The 22,492-nt window shown below is 40.2% G+C and overlaps 1 protein-coding gene across 2 annotated transcripts in view; it reads left to right on the forward strand.

The window, feature by feature from the left end:
* The window catches only part of ELAVL4 (ELAV like RNA binding protein 4), a gene marked incomplete at both ends in the record, with an annotated part of 61,528 nt that overhangs the window by 15,072 nt on the left and 23,964 nt on the right, over window positions 1-22,492 (forward strand). For both annotated transcript variants that reach the window (XM_082287150.1, XM_082287151.1), the window contains one exon: window positions 6,758-6,998. In XM_082287150.1, the coding sequence (XP_082143276.1) occupies window positions 6,758-6,998 (241 nt within the window). The remainder of the gene's footprint in view (window positions 1-6,757; window positions 6,999-22,492) is intronic.

Here is a 22,492-nt window from a genome sequence, read left to right on the forward strand (position 1 = left end):
AGGTTTGAGGATAGGGTGCTGCATTATGGGGCTCTCACAGCTTACTGTCGAACTTCAGCAGCTTGCCTAGATGCTTTCGTCTGGTTTGATTTTTTTGTTTTTTTTCCCACTTCTGCAAAATCTGGAATAAAAAATAACAGGTTTTGCCTTTCTGCTTTTTGTCGCTGTGTTGGTAGAGCAGCCTGCCTTACTGCCCATTTGTACAGCACAACTTGGTGCTGCTATGGGTTATGTCCTTCAGGCACTGCTGTGATAAGTAATACTGCCAATAAACTTTGCATTCATTTCACTGAAGACTGGGGACAGAATATTTTGTTTTAGTATATTCATGCAAAAGCCTATAATGGACTCGTTCAGGATAAATTTAGCTTTTAAAGAAAATAATTTTCTCCTTTATTTGAACTGAGGCTTTCATCTTAAAATGAATGCATTTGTTGTCTTCTCCATTTGGATCATTTGTGTGCTCTGTACAATTATTGTGGCACCCATAAATGTGAATTTGCTGAAAATGTTTGAATGCCATTTCAACCTGAGTGCAGCACACTCTGAAAGCAAGTTAAGACGGCTGTATCTGTGCCATGAGAGTCAGAAATTGCTAGTTTTCTGAGCTGAGACTTTCAGCTATATCTATATTTAAAATATATTTAATATGACTTTTACTCCAAGGAAGGTAAAGATGTAGCATGTAGAAGTGCATGTGAGTGGGGAACATGTCAAAATACAGAGGGTTAGATAATGATTTGTTTCTGGGGTATTGATTTGCCTCCAGGCAGACAGACTAAAAAGCTTCATTTTCCTCTTTTATTTCATGTTCATGATGTATTTATTAGGTAAATAATAGCAAAGTCTAGTTGTGCAGTACATAAGCTTTAATAAAAATGTAATTGACAGTGAAATCTGACAGTTGTGTTATAGTTAAGAGAATCTGTACTGGAGCTGCACACAGAGCATTGTTTGCCTCTCCTGAGGTCACCTTAGAAAAAAGCCCATGTGAGGTACAGGTGCACCTGCTTTTTGCTCTGACTGCAGTTGTGGGTTTGAACCAAGGAAGGCTTAAAATCACTTCATGTTCTTTTCCTTTAACACTCCTATGGGAAGGTGACATGATGTGTCCTGAACATCTTGTGATCCAGTGCCTCATTCTGCAAGAATGTGCTGAATCCCCGTGGAGTGAATAGCAGTGGGCACTCATTTTAAAGTGGAGTGGGTTTGTGCAGTGGCTGGAACAGGGCTGAGGGACCTGGATGTGTTTGTGTTCCACTCCATACCCATGGACCGACCTCCTGGCTTTGGCATGGCTATTCATGGCTCAGCAGATGGCCAGGCTGTGGATGGATTGGTCAGGCAGCTCCTGTAAATGGGGTTTTTCTCACCTGCAGCAAAGTTCTAGGGGAACAGAGACTTGTACTGTGCTGACTTCCATTCAAAAGAGCAGATATGCAGGGAGTTAAAGCCTGATTCTCATTGTATGAGGAAAACCTTTGTGAATCTACATTTATTTTCTTTGAGAGGTTTTGTTTGTTTCTTCTTTTGTCATCGTTTTTCGTGAGATGGCTGTGGGACCTCTGCCATGGCACCATTTGTTTTCACTTGTAAAAGCAAACAACTTGCAATGCTAATCAAAGAGCTTTTTTAGATAAAGTAAGAGCTTTGCATTATTTATCTAAACTCTTTTATGGGAGAATGTTCTGAGTTTGTTCATTAATGAACACTTAGAAATAATATAAAATTAGACCTCATGAATTCTTCATGAGGTGTAATTTGCCATGATCATTTTTCTTGGCATTTAGGTGCTGTGAACAGTTCATTATTCATAGTTAACTTTTTTGACTTCTGAGTCCTCAAAATGGATATGTCTGCATCAATTTTCTGGGGTTTAGAATTTTTTTCAGGTTTTGATTTTAGGAAAGGATTGTTTGTGGTATGTTTAGAAACACTTCTCTTTAGTGCCTATAAATAACACTTATTCTTAAGAGTCTTAATTGTGACTTTTTTATACATGCCATATCAGTTTCTGTGTATTGTGGAATATGGTCAGTGGAGTATACATAACTCAGCAAGAATGGGTGCTGATTATTTGCTGAATACAAGCTCCTTTCAGTGTTACATATGTGGCAGTCTCAGTTCAACATGCAGACCTTCTTTTAGACTGCTGAGAACAAGTTTTCTAAATATAAAAAATGTATATTTACATTTATCAAGCCATTGGCTATTGCTTATGCATGCAATAGGGAGATAAGGCTGTCTTAGTCTGTGGGTAGTTTTCCAAATGATTCATTAACAGTGCTTTGTAATGGTAGATGGATGTCACACATTTACTGTAATAAGTGAAGATTAGTGTCAGTTACTCCGGCTTGTAATAGTTTGTAATTGTAATAGTTGTGTTTATACATACCGTATTTTTCACATTATTGTTGGAACTAATATTTTAGCAGGAATGAATTGAAATTAATTGAATTAGTTGAAAAAACAATGAAGATGTGATGGAAGTATTTCTGAAACATTACTGATGTAGGAGTTGCTCTAATGGGTGTTTGTGGCAGATACTCTGTGGGAGTGGTTTATACCTAGCCTTTTGGTAAGCAGTGTTTTGCAAAACAGTGGCAAAGTTTATGTTGTCTTCCCCAAAGCATTTCTTTGTGAAATCTGTCAAACTAAAGTACCTCGTACTTTGCTGATACATTACCATAGTGAGAAAAGTAGTACACCAGGAAATCATCATTTTTAAAAGTAGCAGTCTGATGAAATACATGCACAATTTGAAACATGTAACTTAGAATTTAAAGACTGTGATTTTCTATCACAGGTTGTATTTGTCAGTGTTAGAGTATTGAGATTATTGGTAGCTAAATGTTCAAATGCCTATTGGCAATAACTGGAGTTTATTCTCCTTCAAAAATACCATTACCCCATATATATAAAGTATCATATTGCAGTATTGGGAGTCTGGCAAGTTATTGCCCCCAAAAAAATAAAATGCCTCTTTATACCAGTAGCATGTGAATGTCATCACACATGACATTTGCACTGTAATATTTCAGGACCGGTAGTAACTGCCTAAATTGGGTCAGAAAAGGTCTAGAAAAAGAGATGTTGCTAATTTTACTTTGTTAGAGGTTTAAGACACATCTTCAGGGATAACAGTATATTTTGTTTTTAAAAAATTAGCATTGGGGTTAAGTCACTTTGGAATTTTCAGCATTTGTTTTGCCTATATCCAGATAAGCCCTTGATGAGTTAGGCAGACTTGGATATTTTGGTAGAATTGAATTGCAGCCCAATACTTTTCTGTATTTAAAAAAGTTATTACCAGTAATTAAAACACAGTAAGTGTGTGCCCTGGAAACTGGAATACTGATTTTAGAAATGTTCATACTGTGATACAGGTATTAAATTAAAAATTTAAATCTTAGTGTTGTGGATAGAGGGGGGAAAAGAACATACAGCGGCTGTCATGTTGAAATATATTTGAATAAATAATGTTCCTCTTATGTAATGTGCTGACTGATGTGGAATTGACAGCTACTTAATACCAAAAACAGTGCTTGACAATAAACATGCCAGTGCATCTGCACCAAGCTCTGCCCGGGGTTTGAGCTTCAGACATGTCGGAGACAGGACCAAACGTCTGGGAAGGAGAGCTGGGGCTCACTTGTTTGTTACCACTAATAATCTAAGTCTTGACTCATCACAGGAGTCAGTATGTACACCTAAAGTAAGTGTTATTCCTTTGTGCCTGTAAGAACTTCGAGTGCAAGCTCTGCTACATAACTGCTTTTGCACAGAAACCACTCTGTAAATGGAGACTTAAATTTATGCAGTAAAAAAAAAATCTGAAATCCTCTATTAGCAATGCTTTTAATAATTCTTCAGCATTTCTCTTCGTCCATTATCTGTTTTTTAATATGTATATAGCAAATGGATTTTCAGTAACCTAGGACTTGGCAATAATTCAAAGGGCAAATAAGTGCCTTGGTTTTCCTTTCTACTATTAAAAAAATCGGGAAAACTGAATTGGAGTTGAGAGCAACTAGGAAGAAAACCTGGCACCTGGTGCAAAATTAGTTTATGCCAAGATACTTTGAAGTATATGAGGAAATGTACTTGTTCAGTAACAGATTTTTACAGAGCAGCTTACTCTTAATGTTCTGAATGTGTTAAATGTCTTGGGTTGAATTCTGTTCCTTTGCTTGGTGGGGAAGGTATGCATGTTGAAAATAAAACTAAAAAGCATTTGCAAAATGCCTAAGTAGGGCACCAACCAGTTTGGAATTTTGTTTTCTTTCACAGATTTTTAAAAGATCCAGAGTTATTGTCTACCATGGGGAACTATAGATAGCTTTTGAGTCTGTTGCTAATAATAGATGATGTACCTTTCTCGGTGTGTTGTGCTAGAGTCCTGCTTCTGCTGAAACTGAAACCAGTGGTGTGGTGTTCCTGAAGGCAGGATCCAGAGGGGCAGGATCAGTCCCTAAAACTGCAGCTTATCTTGTGGGGTTTTCTGTTGGCAAGAATCTGGTCCAGTGATGTAAAGGCACACGGGAGGCTGCCGTTAACCATGTCAGCTGCTTCACTCATCCTCTGACTATGCATTAGCGTCGGAACTGGGATTTTTTTCCCCCAATTTCAATCGAGTGGATGCAGATGCAGCCTGTAGGAGCAGGCTGTGCTGAGCTGGAGCGTGGCCACCTTGGGGTGCGAACCCCAGCCCCGCAGCAGCTGCTGGCAGAGCTCAGAGCCCGTGTCTGCCGTGGGGTCGTGGAGGTGCGGAGATCAAAGGATGATCTTCCAGCTGGAATCCCGAGCTAAACAGATTTAGCAGCATCTGAAGCGTTTGAGTAGTACGTGTGAGTAAATACATGGATGGAATTAGAAGAAGGGAAGGGAAGAAAGTATGGCCGATGCTGGGTAGCAGGGGGAATCTTGAAGGAGGAGTGTGTGGGGCTGGCAAAGCTTGGCCAAGGATGCCAGCAGTATTTGGTGCCACGTGGCTGGTAAAATTGGCAGGGGGATTCTGGTTTGGATGTGCCCATGTCTTTCATAAAGTGACTATTTTTGTGCAGTTTTTTTCAAAATTATTCTGCTGTGTGGTTTTAAGGCATTTCTGTTAAGCACAATGTGGCAAGGCTTCTTTTTATTTAAAAGCTGTTAAACCAAGCAGCTATTCCTGGGCTTGATAATAAAAATAATGGTAATTCAAAACTTATTTCCATTGATAAAAAAGAGGGTTATTTCCTAAATGAGGCATTAAACTAACACTGAAGCATTTCAATTAAAAAAAAAGACATGACCAGAATATAACCTATTTAGACTCTGAGCCACCCTCATGCAGTTAATTTTAGAATAGGCACCCTTTTTTTTTGGTGTGTGTGTGTGTCCCCATCCTCCTGAATTACAGGCCTAATTTGTCACAACATGTACCTCCCTGGATTTAAAAAAGAAAGCAAATTAAGTCTCGAGTAATTATAATAATTACAGGATCGGAAGAATACCAGGTTCAGAGTGTGTGGTGCCTTAGCCTTCTGTTCTCCTGTGCTTGTCACTGTCCCTGGGCAGTGGAATCTCCTGCCTGGGGCAGCAGTTTGCATCATTGACTCTCTGGTGGAGGGAGGCTGAGCCCATCCAAGGGATTATCTTCGATACCAGTGAAGCTGCGCATCACAAACTTCACAGCAGGCAGCAAAAGCCACCATTTGCATTGCTTTCATTTATCCAGATTTGAGACTAAGATGATGCCCTTCCTTTGTCAGCACTGGTGACAGTGAAGACTGGCTAGAAGCCACAGTTGAGGCAAATTATATGGGAAAAAGCATGAAGTACCCAGGTTTTTCTGCTTCCTTTGTCTGCCTGTGCAGTTTTGGGATGAAAACTTGTGTTCTGCAGATAAACACGCAGGCGGCTTTGCTCACGTGATGGGTGGCACTCGTGACAATGGGGCTACTGTCCTGCAATGCACTTTGCTAAGCTGTACTCTTTGTCATTTTTTGGAAAGGTCTCTTTGAGTATCTTCTGTGAAAGCAGGAGTTTTCTGTTTCAAGGTAGATGTGCTTGTTATAATTCCAGCCTTCACCTGTGCCTGATAAGCCTTTCTCTGATTAAACCTTTCTGGTTCCAGTAAATATCTGAAGACCTTTGTATCTGTGAAGATTGCAAATCCAGGGCTTTATTGTTTAAAGAGATGTCAGTTCGTTAGTGAATAATATAGGTAGAGAATATAGGTCATCACTGGAACCAGTGAAGGGTATGTCTTGGGACACCAAGTTTATTAATTGAAGGCAAGCTGAGTGACGACACGGTGCAGATTGACTGTGCCTGGTTAATGTTGTTGTCATTGCACTCTGTGATACAGTTATTAAATAGGTAAAATATTTTACCTTTTCGTATAGAGCCATACACTTACTTCATCTGATTTAATGGAACTATAATTTTAATTATGATTATTACCTTAAATTATAATTAAATTTATGTGGTTTAAATTTACATTTGTGAAAATGGCTGCGTGATGAAAGCAGAAATCAGCTTCGCGTTAACAAAAAAAGGTTTTTTAACTGCATCTTAGTATATGCTCACAGCCAAAGACTAGCGTGACCTACTTTGCAACAATAACAGAGGAATCAAGCCGGGTTTTTTTGTTGAAGTATCTAAATTGGCCACGAATGCTACCTACTCAATTCGTTTGTGAGTATCTTTAAAAATAGCTATTGTATCTATGAAACTTAAGGGTGGTTTTTTTCTCTTTTCTCTTATTTTGCTGTAGATAATTAGCACCATGGAGCCTCAGGTGTCGAATGGCCCTACTTCCAATACAACCAATGGACCCTCCAGCAACAGTAGAAACTGCCCTTCCCCCATGCAGACAGGGGCTGCTACAGATGACAGCAAAACCAACCTCATAGTCAACTATTTACCCCAGAACATGACCCAGGAGGAGTTCAGGAGTCTCTTTGGGAGCATTGGTGAAATTGAATCCTGCAAGCTCGTGAGAGACAAAATCACAGGTAAGTGCTTTGTGTTGTGGATTTTGCCTGCGTTAAGGGTCAGCTTGTATTTGGGGTCGGCAGAACCTTGGTGTTTGTGTTGCAAGTGCTCACACAGGGAATGCAGCAGATGCTGTGGTGAACTTCAGGGGCAAGCCTTTAGTTTTCAGTGCTGCACAGTGGATCTAGAGCAGCTGAGAAGCCCCTCGATTCTCAGCCTCCACAGGTCTGGTGGAGAAGCCTGAACATTGCCCGTCTGCATGTGTGTAACACACTGTGCAGCTTCTTGCAGGAGAGCTTAGATGGTGGCCTTGCTTTCCTGGTCATTCTCATTTTTGTTTAACATGGACTTGTCTGAATGGCTTGAGCCAACTGATGGTTCCTAATTCTGACTCTGAGCTTCCCCAGACCTTCATTAAATTTCTGCCTGTTTAAGAGCACCATAAGGTGAGGTTGTTCAACCACGGTGGCTTCAAACCACAACAGTTCTGTGTCCATCACAGCTTATTGACCACAGTGTTCTGGAACAGCAGTGGGCTCTAGTTGGGACACCCTCCTCTGGATTTCATTCAGACGTCTGTAGACATTAGATAATTAACTCTGGGCCCCAAAAACATTTCAGTTTGCTGTGATCCTTTTTCATATGAAGTGGCACCCGTTGGTAGGTGCCTTCAGAATAAAAGCCTCCCATGGCAGATGCTGCCTCAACAAGGAGAGGTGCCTGCACTGTCACCAGAGGAGGTGTGGGTGGGTGCAGATACACCTGGCCTAATCCCCATCCTTGCTGCTGCAGCCAGGAATCCACTAGTGCACAAGATGGGATGAACAGTCAGCTTTTATAGCTTGCTTTATAGGTTAGTTTTATAGGTTGTGTGTCTACTTGCACTGTAGGTGGGAGCAGCTGAAATTTCACTGCTGTTCAGTGCATCATCAGTGCTGTTATGTTTAGCACAGAGAGCAGCAGCCTTGGGAGGGAAAGGGTTCCAGAAAAAGAGTCAGCTCCCCTCAGAGGCTCTCCTGGCAACTTGGGTGTGTGCTCTGTGGGAAGAGGCACCATGGGAAGATGAGGAATTAAAATGCAAATCTCCATACCTGCTTCCATAACATCCTGGCAGCCATTGTATTGGCAGCATTATGATCTGCTTAGTGCCTTTCAACATGCAGTGCTTCTTTTTTGTTTACTTCCTGACACACAGCAATGCTCTGGTTTGAACACAAGGCACATAACAAATGGCAGTAGCTGTAGGGCAGCTTGAGTCCTCACAAGCGTAGTCCAGCAGAGCTTGCTTTCTTTAGCACGTTGACCATGATGTATCTATTGCAGTAAATCTTCTGATTTGGCCACAGCTTTGGGTGTTTTAAAAAGAAGATTGAAAAATTGAATTGACTTTTATTTACTCTTTTTTTTTTTTCCTCCAGACCTTTGTTTTTGTTCTAGTCTGAAAATAATCTGAAAAACTTAACTGCAGGTTAGTTCAGTTCAGACAGAACTGAATACCTAACCCTCATCTACAGGAGCCTAGGGTGCCTAACTGTAATTTTCATCTTGTGTTTCATGAGCTTTTACTGCTTACCCTATCCCTCCAATTTATGGTGATGTCCTTGCAAAATAATTTCAAGATTTTAGATACTCACTGTTGTTTTCATAGGGAATGGGTTGGCTCTGGACAGAGAGCCATTACTTCATCAGCTAGGAACCGTATTCTTTTTGTTTCATTCCCTCTCCAGGCTTTTGTCTTTCTGTTTGAAGATGTGAAAAATTTGCTATATGATCTTCTGACATATTCTTGGGTAACTTTTTTGCCTGTGCCTTTTCTTTCCATACAAAGTGCATAAATCTTTGATCACTAAAATACTTTAAAGAACCGTTCTTTAAAAAAAACTTCCACAGATGCCTTGAGGACATCACCCCTACATGTTGTTTTAAGTGATGATACAAGTACAAAAGAGCCAAATTTGTAAAAAAAAAATTGTTCTCCAAATTATCTGTGCTGTTTTTGAAAACAGAATTTAATCTGCCAAGATTTTCAGGCCTGTTATCAAGGCATTGTGCAACATGACTGAATTTGAGGATGCATGTTCATTCCTCACATTGAATTCGGAGTTAGTAAATCAAATGCAGTCCTCTGCCAGAAGCAGTTCATGTTTTTAAGGTTCTTAGAACATGGAGAGTAACAAAATGGAAATGCACTGAGGTCATACCCAGCTCATCTTTCTGGATCATCATGTAAGCTTGTTCTTCATTAGGCCCCTGGACTGATTTTTTGGGATGGGAGGGGGTGGAAGTGTGCCAGTAGGCTGCTAGAGGAATGACTGGTTTTTCAGGGGCTCTTTGCTTTTTCCTTATTAAAAATAAATAGAAGTATTTTTTCTGACAGTGAAAGCTGTATTGCAAAAAGCCCAGTAAATTCTTAAGCTATTGCTGAAGCAGTGAAGATGTGAAACAGTTTAGATTTTGTCTGCTTTTGGATTGTTCATTGTTTCTGTTGAAAATTTTGTGGCTTTAATAAATCTAACGTAAGCATGCTCTGTTTTGTTATGCCTTTAAACATGTGTGCTGTTCTTTCTGTTAAAAGTCTGGTTTGTCTTCATGTATTTTAAGTTTGCTTCTTTCTTGCTGGGCTGAATTACCAGGCAAATCAAAAAAAAGTCAGAATCAAAAGCTGTAGAGAGAGCTTGCTTCAAGAAAAATAGAAAAGGTCATAAACCAAACTATGTTTAAATAGTTATCCTGGCAAAACCGTGGTAGAAAATCTCAAATGTATTTCTGAAGCTAGATAGCATTGAATTGGTTCATGTAAAAGATTCTATTTCTCCTGTCAGGGAGCTGCAAAGTTTTTTGGTTGTGTTTCTTTTTTTTTTGGAATAATGAGTCTTCTGAAATATTTTCAAGGAGTTAAAAGGTAAAGAAAGTCTGTTTAAACATACTGGATCTCTCCGATAAAATTCATGACCTGAACTCTTGTATTCATTTTAAATTTGGTTAGACAATGTATGACAGGAATAGTCATCTGCTCCAAGTCTTTTTGCAGTCTTAGAACAGTAGTGGGAGTTTTTAATAAAATTGGTTTGTGATGTTGCCCCCTCGCTTTGGAAAGGCACATGTTTAAACAAGCATATTCCTTTACTAAAAAACTATGCTAATTTGGTAGTACACCGCACTGAGTTGAATAGGAATGACAGCTTCTAAGACAGCCTTTAATTTGGTATTCAAAACCAAAATCGTAAACTTGGGTTTTGTTTGGTAGCTTCTCAGAACAGGCAGGATATACAGTAGCATTTTTTAAAGATGCTAATGACTTGAGAGAGGAGATGGAAGTCAGGCATACATTTTAATTATGGGGGAAGGGTTGCAATAGCAAAAATGGTTTGGGTTTTTTTTTCCACTGCAGAGATTTTAAGGGAAATGAGACAAGGAAAAACAGACTGAAGATAGTTGCCTTCATTTGGCAGGGGTGTTTAATAAAAGCAGAACTTCTGGTTGTAAAGTGTGCTTATTAAATTCTTCATTTACACTACCTAATTAATTCTAGCATTTTAAATTAACAGTGAAACTGGTCCCTGCTGTACCATTTCATAGCTACAGCATATTTCGTCCAACAACCCAGTTGTTCAGGTTTAATCAGCTGCACTCAAAAAATGAGAAGGAACTTGGGTTTAAAAAAAAAGCCAGCTAAGTGGCATAAACACTTTAGAGCAGTGTTAGATGAGGGGAGGTGACTTCAGGGAGGAAACCCATGGCTTCAGATGGATATGAGACTCAGCACTAACCAGTGATACTAAACTGTACTGTGTTGCAGATGCTCTTTATTTCTTACTTTGTCTGAAGAAAACCAGTGACAAATAACTTTGTCACTTGAAGGAAAGGGCTTGAACTTATGAGAATTTTCAGAGAAGAAATGCTGAACTTGTTTTGTCCTGTGTTTGCAAACAAAAGATCTAGTCAGTGTAGTGTCCATCAGAAACTGTAAGTGCTGCTGGCCCAGTGAGTTGTCCTTGTTGACATAGTTTGTGTGTAGGAGAAGGGGATGTTTGTTATTAATTTTTTAATTGATTTGGTAGCTTTTAAGATTCATGTTTTTGTTTCTCTGTAACCGACTCAGGAACTTATGTCTCTGAGTCTTCAGATGATCAATAGCCAAAAATCTTTGGTCTGCAAATCTTTTGCATCTTCAAATGATCCTAGAACACTGTAAAGCAGAGTATTTATTGATACAAGATTTCTGTGCATCCGTTAAGTTATGACAGGGTTTGCATAATTCTGCTGTGTGGTACAGTTTGATGTTCTTTGCATGTATAATCAGGAACTTTGTTGTTCCTCTGCCCACAATGTAACACTGTTGGGTTTGGGGTTTTTTAATTGTTCCTTTTTGAATTTGCAGTTCCTTTAAGATTATGTACAAAGACTGAAGTCTTCCACTTTAGTTTCAGGTATTGACAGTAGTACCGATGCAGGTTTAGATTAAAACTGCAGTTCAGAAATAATCATGGCATTGTAAGTATAATTTAAATATCAATGATCCCAGTGAAAAGGAAAGAAAGAAATACTGACTGCTTTACCTATAGTCTTCTCTAGAAGTTCTGGATTTTCCACTCCTTACTCCTTGGATTTTCAAACATAAGATCCAAGAACCAAAACCTAATAAAATGACAGTCAAAAATAATGTAGCATTATCTGAGCAAGTACAGGAAGGTATTTTTCACATGAGAAGTGCGCAGTGCTCATTCCTCTGTGGAAACTGGTAAATTGTTGACCTGGGAAGGCTGTTCTGCCCCTTCAATTCAGAAGTTTGTCCACACTTAATTAAGTTGGTATGATGTGGCCTGTAAAAAAAATTTTTTTTCCAACTTCCCTGTAAAATGAGTAGTTCACCAGCACATACTGAAAAGGTGCTGCTGTAAAAAGCAAAGACCCAGATTTTATTTAACCAAGTGTGTTCAGCAAGTGGTGGGGAACTGGTGGGTTTCTATCTAGAACATGCTGTTCAGAGCTGCATGTTTTCTGTTTGCTGAAATTTGGGGCTTAATTGAGCAGCCTTAATTTCAGCATCTGGATTTGGTGACTGCTTTGAAAGCAAGGGATGGAGAAGGCCTGTATCCTCAGGAGCAGAAGCCATTAATTGCACAGTGGTGATGCGCAGGGAGGCAGGAGAGAAGGCAGGCAGGAATGGCCATGTTCTCCAGGAGGGAAGCTCTTGGGTCTGATGGCAGATGTGCAGTAGCAGGAAATCACTCCCTAAGCTTTTCTTGGTAAGCAGACATCAGATAGTTATTGGCCTAGTGTTTGCAGCAGGCAGCAGACAAGTTTTATGTATTTTAATTGGAGGTTTTGATGCATGGTAGAGTAGATAAACCAGGAGGTCACAGTGTCCATCTGGGTGGGAATCAAAGGAGGACTCTGGAATCTTATCATAATGTAAAGACACAAAGCAAAAACGGGATTAATGGCTAAATTTAATTATGGAGAACAGGCCTTTGGTAATACAGTTCATGACAATAGGTAACCACTGCATTTACATTGTATAACCATTGCATTACACTTAGGCTGGAAATAGCAGAAATATTAGTAAAACTGTGCTGCTTCATCGAGGGGAGAAAAGATGTATTTTTTTTTAAGGTAAATAGTTCACAGCTGTTTATGCTTAGAAGCTGCAGGTAGAACATGTATTCACTGAAAAATTCACATACAAAGGCTGTCAGTGTTTTGTCTATCTTTGTTTTTAAGAATTTTGTAAAATGGTGTGCCAGAAGTGTCCTGTGGGAAGAAAAAAAATTGACCCATATGCAGATAAATACAGCTTACAGTGAAACCTAGTGTTAGGGTACCTGATCTGAGATGATTGAACCTCTAATCCGAGCATAAACTACTTCTGCATTTGATGTCCAATTCACTGATTGTGCTTTGAAAGTGCCTTCCATTTTGAGATACTACTGGTTCCAGCGGTTTTCCCCACTTAAAATACATTAAACAGATAGGATTATAGAATGCAGGGATTATGTTAGATAAGACTTATAAACTCTTTAGAAAGTATGTAAACACTCATGCCTCATGGCATAAGCCCACCTAATAACAGGGTTTAGGAGAAAAATACCTTGTAGAGGTAGTTTATTCCCTTGTTGGCTTGGAAGGGGTTTTTAGTAATTCTCTGTAAACAGTGGTAACTAGTCACTGATCTCTGATCATTTATTTGGCATAGATCTTGTTGCCCTGGACTGAGCATTAGCAGCAATGTCATTGCTCTGGTAGAAGAGGAGAATTAATACAGTTCTTCAGAACAGGAAAAAAAAATCTTTTGTACTGTGATGTTCACCATAAATTGAATATGTATTTCTGGCATTTGGCTTGATTGCATTTAAAGGCCATATTTAGTAGTGCCCCTCAAATTGACTGTATAGGGAATCTCTGCAAGAAGCAGTGGAGTTCTTGCATTTGACTTCCTTGAAAGCAAAAGACTTAGTATTTGCTGAAATAGGAAAAATATTTATGCAGCAAAGTACTCAGCTAGACTTCTTTTGTCTGAAAAAATAATACCAAATTAAGTCAATTGCCTTAGGTTTTTCAGAAAGTTGACTGTACGTTGGCCTCACGGTTACTTATTAGGTAAAGGGGATTTGTATGGAAGTTACTTCCTTGTGTTTAATATGTAGACAAATGCAGTGAGGAAAGAGTGGTCAGAGTAGTATTACTGCAGCTGAAAGTCAAGTGTCCAGAGAAGCAGAAGTCTAAAATAATTTAGTTTGGAACTGAAAAGAAAAAATTATTCTGATCAGATGGGGTACAGAGTATGCTTTTTTCATTTTATGCAGAGAATAAAATATTAAAAGATATGGAAAACCAGACATGTTTCAGAGTCTTTTAAATTTGAAATCTAGAATTATTTTTAAAGGACTAAATATATGGCTCTGAATGTTATTAAAGACCTTTGATAAATTGATCTTAATTTCATAGCCTAGTTATTTTTGTAGCTTATTTCCTGAAGTATATTCTGTTCTTGAGCAGAGATAAACGTAATCTCCATGTTGCATATCCTATTTTAAGGGCTGCAGATTCAAGACAATTCCCAAATATTGATTATTTTAATGAACATTTGCATTAAGTGTCTGAACTTAGCACTGTGGAGGAGGAGACACAGAAATGGTAACGAGTGTCTCAGTGCTGGATCTCTAAAATGTTTTTTGTGTGATTCGATGTCTGTGCTGAACGCTGAGGAAAATGGTCAAATTAGCATCCATCATTTTCTTTATCAGTTCTCTGCAGTTGCCTGGTGCGGGCTGTGTCGGCGAACAAAAGAATTTTGATTTCTTGATTATTGGAAAAAAGCAATTGAAATGAGTGTTGGGGCAAATAGGCAGGAAGCAAGCAGGCATGACCCTTGTGCTGCGAAAGAGCTTTCTAATTAACTTCACCAGTTTCAATCCTGAGCTGCTTCTGAAGTGTATTAAATGCCTCTAATGCATATTTAGAGTATTCTTCAGTTTTTGCTGCTTGGTTTGAGTAAATACCATCACCTTCCCATCAAGCCCAGTATGGAAGGATTAGCAGTGTGATTTTCCTCAACAGCACGAGTACGCCTACGCCTCTGAAACCGTGACTTCCAGATACAAGGTTATTTATGAGGCTTTCCAGTGTGTCTGCTGACCTTCTACTCTGAGCCTTTTTTCTATCCCTCATATCACCTGCATTGAAGATAGCTGTCTACCAGAGAACAGCCAGGGAAATGGCTCTGGTGGAGCTGTCTGTTGATGGCACTCCACCCTTCTCTTTTAGTGTTCTCTCTCCTTTTTTGCTCATTCTGCCCTCTTCTCAAGAAGCCTAGACTCTGTGCTTCAGCATTTGTGTTCAGCTGCTTCTCTGTAGCCCTTTTTCTTTCCTTTTAGCCCAAGGAGAAAGGGGGAGGGAAGGAGTGAGTGCCAGGAAAGTTCTGGGAGACTGTCGGCCACTAGCGAGGCACTCCCTTGCAGCTGAGGCAGGGTTCTTTGGGGCAGCAGTAGACAGCACACCGAGGTACCTGTCAGGGCTTCCACGGCTGACTTTCCCAGCATTTCTCCATTCCCTGCTGCTCAAGGAGTTTTGCCCTTCTGCCACACCCATGAGCATCGTGTCTGTACTGTGGCTGTCACCTCTGCCTGTCTGTGTGCTCTTGCTACACAGCTTGTCCAGGAACAGAAGTGACCTGTGTAAAACCAGTTCAAATGCTTTGGAAAGTGATCTGCTTCCTGCTCTCCATTTTCACAAGGCTAATTTTCACCAACACTGCATTTGGTGTTTCTTCTTGACTTTCAGAAGGTGTTCAGTAAACTTGTGACCAGAGTTACTTAATCTGCCTGTGGTAGCTGATTCTCTGAATCAGTGAGCCAGGGAGTCCTTTCCCCTTCTGTCTTGCAGAGCTGATCCATCATCACTTGACTCCCTAGCAAGCAGTTTGTTTTCTCTACAGCCAAAAGAGTTCTGCCAAGGTGATTTTCAGCTTGGCTTCTGGGAATGGTCAGCCTGAGACTTTCAGACTGGTATTGGGATCTGCTACTCCTGGATGTCCTCAGCATTCCTGGCCCTCCTCTGTTTTCTGCCACCTCAGTTTATGTGCAGTCCCTAAACTGATCAAAGTAGTCATTCAGGTTCCATCCCCTCAGCGTACATCCTTCAGATTTTTGCCTTTGGAGTTTCTCTGTGACTTGAGCAAAGACCCATTTACATGATCAAACCAACCTCTTTTCTATCTGTTTGTCAAGTGAGATACCATTTGTAGAGGGCAGAGTTTCTTTTGGGATATTTACTGCATGGGGTTCTTGCCTGGCCTTAGGTCTTTTTTTTTTTTTTTTTTCTTTGCTCCCAGAAAACATCAAAGGTTTAAATCCCACTGCTTGGAAACTTAGGCCATCATTTTAAATTGTCTTACAATTAAAACTTAACTTCAAATTATGCTATTACACACAAGGATATATGGAGAGGGGGTTTTCTGCACCCTTAACACTGCTCACCACCTATTTTTTTTTTTCCTGCTTAAAGCAGAGTTTCTCTTGCTGCCTGAATTGGAAGTCCAACAGCCTTTGTGTGCAGCTCACTGGCAGTCCCATGCTTAGAGTCAGCACAGATAACCATCTCGGGAATCTGGGCCATTGGAAGTTGCTCTGATGCACAGTCTTTGCCAGCAAATCTCTGGATTTCATCAGCATTCTCTTTATGTCCTGTGCTTCATTCCTGGAACTGTCATTGATAGGGTACTGCAGCCTCTAACTTTTCAAACAATTTGTGATACAGCCTGAGTTTTGTTTGGGCCTTTCTGCATATCTCCATATCTATTAAGACAGGTTTTGCTCAGGTGCCATGTTTCCTATTTCTGTGATGCCACAATCTCATGGTCGCTCTCATCCCTGTGAAATTCTGATTCTATAAAAAGATAAGAGAAAGAGGGGAAGAAAGCATCATGGCTCTGAAGTACCAGTCCATTTCTTTGGCTTTGCTCACTGGCTCTGCTTTGGCTGACTCACTGCTGGGTGTTGTTGGATGTAGCTGCTGTTCTCTGTTGTTCCTGAGCAGGATCCATCACTGACTTTGTTGATGCTGCTGCTTTTGTCCCTGCTAGGAATTTCACTTCAAGTTACTGATTTGCAGGTGCTGCTGGAGACAGGATATTGGACCAGGCAGCCTCTGCTCTGACCCAGTACTGCTGTTCTTAAGACTGACTCAGCATCTGTTTAATTGGTGGAATATATCAGCTTGAGGGGGGGGGGGGAACTGAACACTTTATTATTTTTATTCACAAGAGCCTGAACTACCTTCTTTTTCCAGTTAAGTGGTTTTTAAGGGATGTTGCAAAAGCAGATGGACAAAAAGCTGCGTCATACTCACCTGCAAGCAAACAAATGGCAGCATTGCCAGTGTGATTAATTGTTGCTGTACTAGAGGGGCTGTTGTTCCTGCAGTACGAGCTCTAATCTGCCTGCTGGCCCTATTCAGATAATTGTGCTCACACACGTTTAGAAGCACCTTAAGTTAGGTATCAACAGGCTTCCTTCCTCTTGCTGCAGAATTCTAGGACCCAAAAAATGAGGCTGCCTCCTCCTTCTCTGGGAAGCTGTTGGCTGGATGGAGGAGGTGTATTGACTTTCCTTGCTGTGAGGATGGGTAGGTAGGGCATGAGAAGATAGGACATGTAACAAGAAGTATTCTCCAGCAGTTCCTTTTTTAGACTCCTCTGTTCTCCTACTTGCTGTATCTGTGTCATTTCTATTTACCAGTGCATATCTTTGCCCAGTTCTGTTTCTTTAACCATTTTCCTGCCCTGGAAGCCATTCTGTGTTAACCAAAAAAATAAAACCAAAAACCCAGCCCTAAACATGAACAGCTTGGGAGCTTGACTGGTAGCATATTTTTCCCTTATGCTTTCTGCTGCATGGAAATAGCTGCTCTGGTACCTTGATTTTGGTTGTTGGTAGGATTGTGGTACTCACTTGCTCCAGGTTAAGTATTTTGCCAAACTGGAAACAAAAGGAAAAATGCTTATTTACCTTCTCCTCTGTTTACCACCTACTTGTAAAATATTGTGAAAAGCCTTTTGTAAGAGTTGTGTATCACAGAAATTGCACTTGTTTTAGTGGTGGTCAGCCAGCAATGGCATCAGTCTGCTGTACATCTAGTGCCATACATGTAGATAAGGCCATAAGGGAAGGTATTAGCTGATATAGATTAAATCTTCCACCTTGAAAAGAACAGGATTTTTATGTTGGAGAAAATTTACTGTGGAGCATATTCATGCTAATATTGTTCTCAAGAAAATTATCAAGATTAAGTGATAGAACTAAGTAGTATCTGCACACAAAGTCATAATATTTTTACCTTAAAGTCGTTTTCATTACTTTTGTAACCTGCAGGTACCTTGGAGGAATATTACAAACATTTGAAACCATACTTAAATTCCTGTTCCTGCTTTAAAATTCTTGGAAGTTCTGTCTTAAAGCTGAAACAAATTTGTGGTGCAGCTCCCTGTAGTCTATATATCAGTGGATAGCAAAATTTTTATGGGTAGCATGTTTTGGAATATGATAAAGTAGCTTTACTTTTCTCAGCATCTTTCCAGATGCTGTGTGAAGTAATCTGTGTAAATCTATTACAGATTAACCTTCTTAGCTGTCAGGTTGCAGCTTTTATTTATGTTTCTGCTGATCAGATTAAAAATGCTGTAGTCACGAGTTGTGTTGTTAATATTAAATTTTGTATTCTGGTCTGTAATAAATTACTTTCCTCTGTGCATTGGAAAAAGTGGTTAGTAGAGCTCAGAGTTTAATTAGTAGGCTGTTGATGAGACAGAACAGGTATTGAGAGTCATTGTTCTGAATTACTGTGAAATTTGTTAGTATTGTTGTGGCTTTTGTTTTTTGTTGCTTGACAGAGGCTGAGGTACAAACCCTTAAATGTTGCTGAATTAAATCATTTAATGACAAAATTACCAGGGCTTTTTGAATTTGCAGTCAAACAGGTTTCAGATATTGATGCTGCAGTATAATGTTACGTCTCACTTAATATTCTTGTTTTGCAAAACAGACTCTTGTTTTTCTCCAGTTTTGTTCCTCTGCCATTTCCTTTAGACCAGGAGCATTGCTACCACCATTTCTACATGAAATGATTCCAAGTTTGAGGATGCAGTGGATTTTTCAGATCTTAGCTTTGTCTTTCCCATGTCCTGTGCTTGTTTCCTTCTTATCGACAGAGTATTTTCTTGGCAGAGTATTTTCTTGGCCTTTTAATAAAAATCTCTAGCCTATGAACCAAGATTTTTGTTGACCCATGACTCTTTCCACTCTGCAATTCTGACACTTCATGAAAATAGGAACCTTAGTCTATGTGCAGGCTCTGTTCTGGTTCTGTCCTTCTGCCTTTCTTCTACCACTCACTGCCATCATTTGCTAGTGGAGTTCCTCATAAGCTTTGGCTCTGAAGAAGGGCAATGCCAGACACCCATACAAGTTTGGCACATTTGCACCAAAACTGTACATGTGGTACAGTATGGGCTCATTGTGATCCAAACTTACTGTGCCTTTGGTTGAAGCCTGACCAGTCAATAATCACTCTTGTTCCTTTTGGTTTGCCTTCAGCTTCTGCTCCCTTGTTCAGTATCCAATTTTTAGTTGCATTCTACTTTCTTCTAAATTTCAGAAGTGCCAGGATTTGGGATGATATGCAGGAGGGAAGATACATCTGCTGTAATGAAGCGTGTGCCTCTTCTGTGACCTGCTGGCTCATGCTCATGGAGTGCCTTTTCTCTTTGGTTCCAGACTGTGATTCTTTCTACCCTCTTCTAATTTCATCTTTTTTTATGAGTAATGGTATTAAAAGTAGCACGCTTCTAATATTTCATTTCCAGTCATAGTCTTTACATGTTTGAAATAACTATAGCTTTTGTATCTCCCTTTAGTCAAATTTCATAAAAGGATACCATATTTTAGTGTTTTAACCCTGGACACTTCAACACACTTCTAAGCTTGTATCTTAAGTCACTGTTGAGCCTTAGGTCTTACTTTAAAGCAGTGACTGCAGAATTTTGGCTTCAGTTTGTTGCCTTCCTCGTCTCTGGTACATGCATTCCTTGTTAGAGTTGTGTGGTCTTTACAATTTTTTCTGTACTGCTTGTCCAGTGCTGCTGTCTCCATTTTCCCCAGTGTGACATCCCCTATTAGGGATGAGAACGGCTTCCCACAGTGTATTGCATGCGTCATGTAATGCAGTGACTTCTTTAATTGCAGAATTTTTTTCCATGCTGCTGGTAACCATTTTTATGTGCTGTTACATCTTTCGGGGTTTTTTTTTTTCTGGTTCTATTTGTTTTCACTTTTTCTTACTGAATCTTGTTTTCACTTAGCCTGTTTGTTTCTAATGTCTGCATTCTTGTGTTTAAGTCGTCTCTTCAGTATTGAATTTACTGTTCAGGATAGACAAGTCATGGCTGTTTCTTGTCCATTCATGCCTGTCCCCAGAACACTGGATTTTTATAGTACAGTCCCTGTTCTGTTCTGGGACAAAGCGGGGAGGAGTGCAGCCTTGCTCTTCTCGGAACAGCTGCTAATTCAGAGGCTGTGTGCTCCTTGAAGGAAGGGGGAGGAGAAGATGAAAAGAAGGGAAGCGAGAGATGTCAACTGAGGGGAGCAAAATCCAAATATTTGTTCAGAAATGGAACTCACTTGTCTTGTGTATGTCAGGAGCAGTAGCTTTTCAAAAGCTACTTAATCAGTTGCTTGCAGTAGTATGAACACACCCATGCTGAAAATCCAGTTTTGCATTTAAAGAAACTTGATAAAAGCAAGCAAACAAAAAAGAAAAAGGAGGATAATAAATTCTACAGAGCATGAAATGTGTGTGTTGTTTACAAGATATCTCTAGCCTAGCACAACTCTCAATGGGCCGATGATAAGGTTCCAGTCTGAGAGTGGCGGAGCTGCGGTTTTAGCTCCCTGTTTTAGTGACTGTGTTACTCTGTCCAAGTTCACCCTGGAAATCGTGATGCCTTTCAGTTTCTCTTCTCCATAATAGGAATAAAAGTGCTTTCCTCAGTGGTGGTTTTGAGGAAAGGTGTGTTTCAGAGATAAAACGCTTCCATGCTATGGTAATGGGAACCACAGAAGACTCCAGCCAAGTCAGCAGCATCTGTCTCAAAACTGCCACTTAAGCTTTGCATGCAGGTTAGTCTGTGTCCTCAAGCACAGCAGTGACACCGCTGACCTGGTTGAACTCTTCAGTATGCAGGTAAGAGCAAAGCCTTGTTTCAGGTGAGATGCAGAACATCTGAAATGATAGAAGCCTTTAGGAGACTGTAAGGCATGATTTCCGAGGGAGGGTGTGTTTTATATCCCTGGTGTTGTAAACTATAAAATGGAGTAGTTGTGTGGTTTTGAAAGTCCTCTTGAGGTTTCTGTGGGAGTAGGATTTTCAGAAGGATCTGATGGCTCTGGGCAGCAGCAGGCTGTCAAAGCATGCTCCATCATGTTCTGTGTTCAGTGGCTATATGGGGCCATTCTAAAGTGAAAGCAATTACTGTATCTGATTTTGAGAAATGGCAGTTACTGTCAGTGGGTATTTTATTTACACAAGAACTGCTACTGCTTTGGCATCTCTGAAAATCAAGACATTAAATTACACCGTCTTGCATTAAGAGATTTGTCAAAACTACAGAAGAGGACAAAACTCATGTAATCTCCTCTGGCACTGCCTGGCAAAATCAAGCTTTCTGACTCAAAGTGCTGAATGAATGATGTTTCTATCATAGGGAGCTTGCAGATGGGTTTGGGGAGTCTTGCTTTGATTTTGAGGTCACCATGTCCGGGTCCTGGTGGTTCCCTTCCAAAGACATGTGGAGGTCCAGGGCTTTCAGTTACCTCACCAGCACTAATCATTTGCTGTAGCTACATTTATAGGATTTGTTTCACATTTTGGGCAATGCTTCTTTTTATTCCCCTTTTATTTTTCTAGGCTTGTTGTCATGGTATCTGGCACTTCCCATTCAGATATTAAAATTGAGTGAGTGGTGTCTGTATGTCTGGTTCATTTTCCCTCTCTTATCCTCTCCCCGAGGGAGAGTTTTACGTGGGATGTAGCACACTGTTTGCAAGGGCTTCCTTTGGGGGATTTTTTAATCATGTAGCAGTGTCTCTGTTGGAGAAGGCATGGTGTAAAGAAGCCCCTTCCACTTGGGCTGAAGTTTATTAAATCTTGTGTGCGTAGGGTTCCCGTGGGACCTCATTGTGCAATGCATGTCTCCCCTCAAGCTCCCCAAAAAAGGCCTGTCTCTTCCATGAATGAGCTTTTATCTGAGTCTCTCTGGCATTAAAGCAGCGATAGGAATTTTCTCTGTGCAGATAACCTGATGGGGCGGGCCATTGCTATTTGGCTATGAGGGCTCTGACGCCTTGAGGGGAGAGAGCTTGCTTGAGGGATCTTGTCCCATCTGAGGAGCTTTGTGTCATTATGTAGCCTTTGCAGGTGCTCTAGCTGTGGAACTTTGAGGATTTTTCCCAGAGGTTTGGGGTTAGCTTTATTTTTTTACTTTTTGTGAAACTATAAACTGTTTCTTAGGAGGGGATCTGTTACAAGTGCCTTTCACTGTTAGTCTGGAACCAGGCTTTCCTCTCCAGTAGTATTTAAAGAAGGATCTCCTCAACTCGGATAATGCTGATGGCTGTTCTTAACCAAGGACAAGTTATGTTTCTTAACTGTAGGTGCACTGTAGCATCACACCATATCTGGGGCTCTAGACTGGATTGCATTTAAATACAGCTGACTTCTCCTAATGTGGAAGTGGGATCTTCTCAAAAGAACTAAGGGTACTTCAAGTGTAGTGATTTGATGGAAGGTTCCCAAACAAAGCTTGTACTCAAGTCACTTTCCTGCAAAAGGCAAAAACCAAGTGATTTATTTACTTATTCTTGTCTAGTTTTTGCTTTGAGAAAGATTGTGCACTTTTCCCTAAATTCTTGCAAAAGCAAGAGTTAGTAGGGGGAGAATGCTTCCTTGCTATTCATGGACA

The sequence above is a fragment of the Coloeus monedula genome (assembly GCF_965178545.1).
Source record: "Coloeus monedula genome assembly, chromosome: 9".
NCBI classification, from domain to species: Eukaryota; Metazoa; Chordata; class Aves; order Passeriformes; family Corvidae; genus Coloeus; species Coloeus monedula.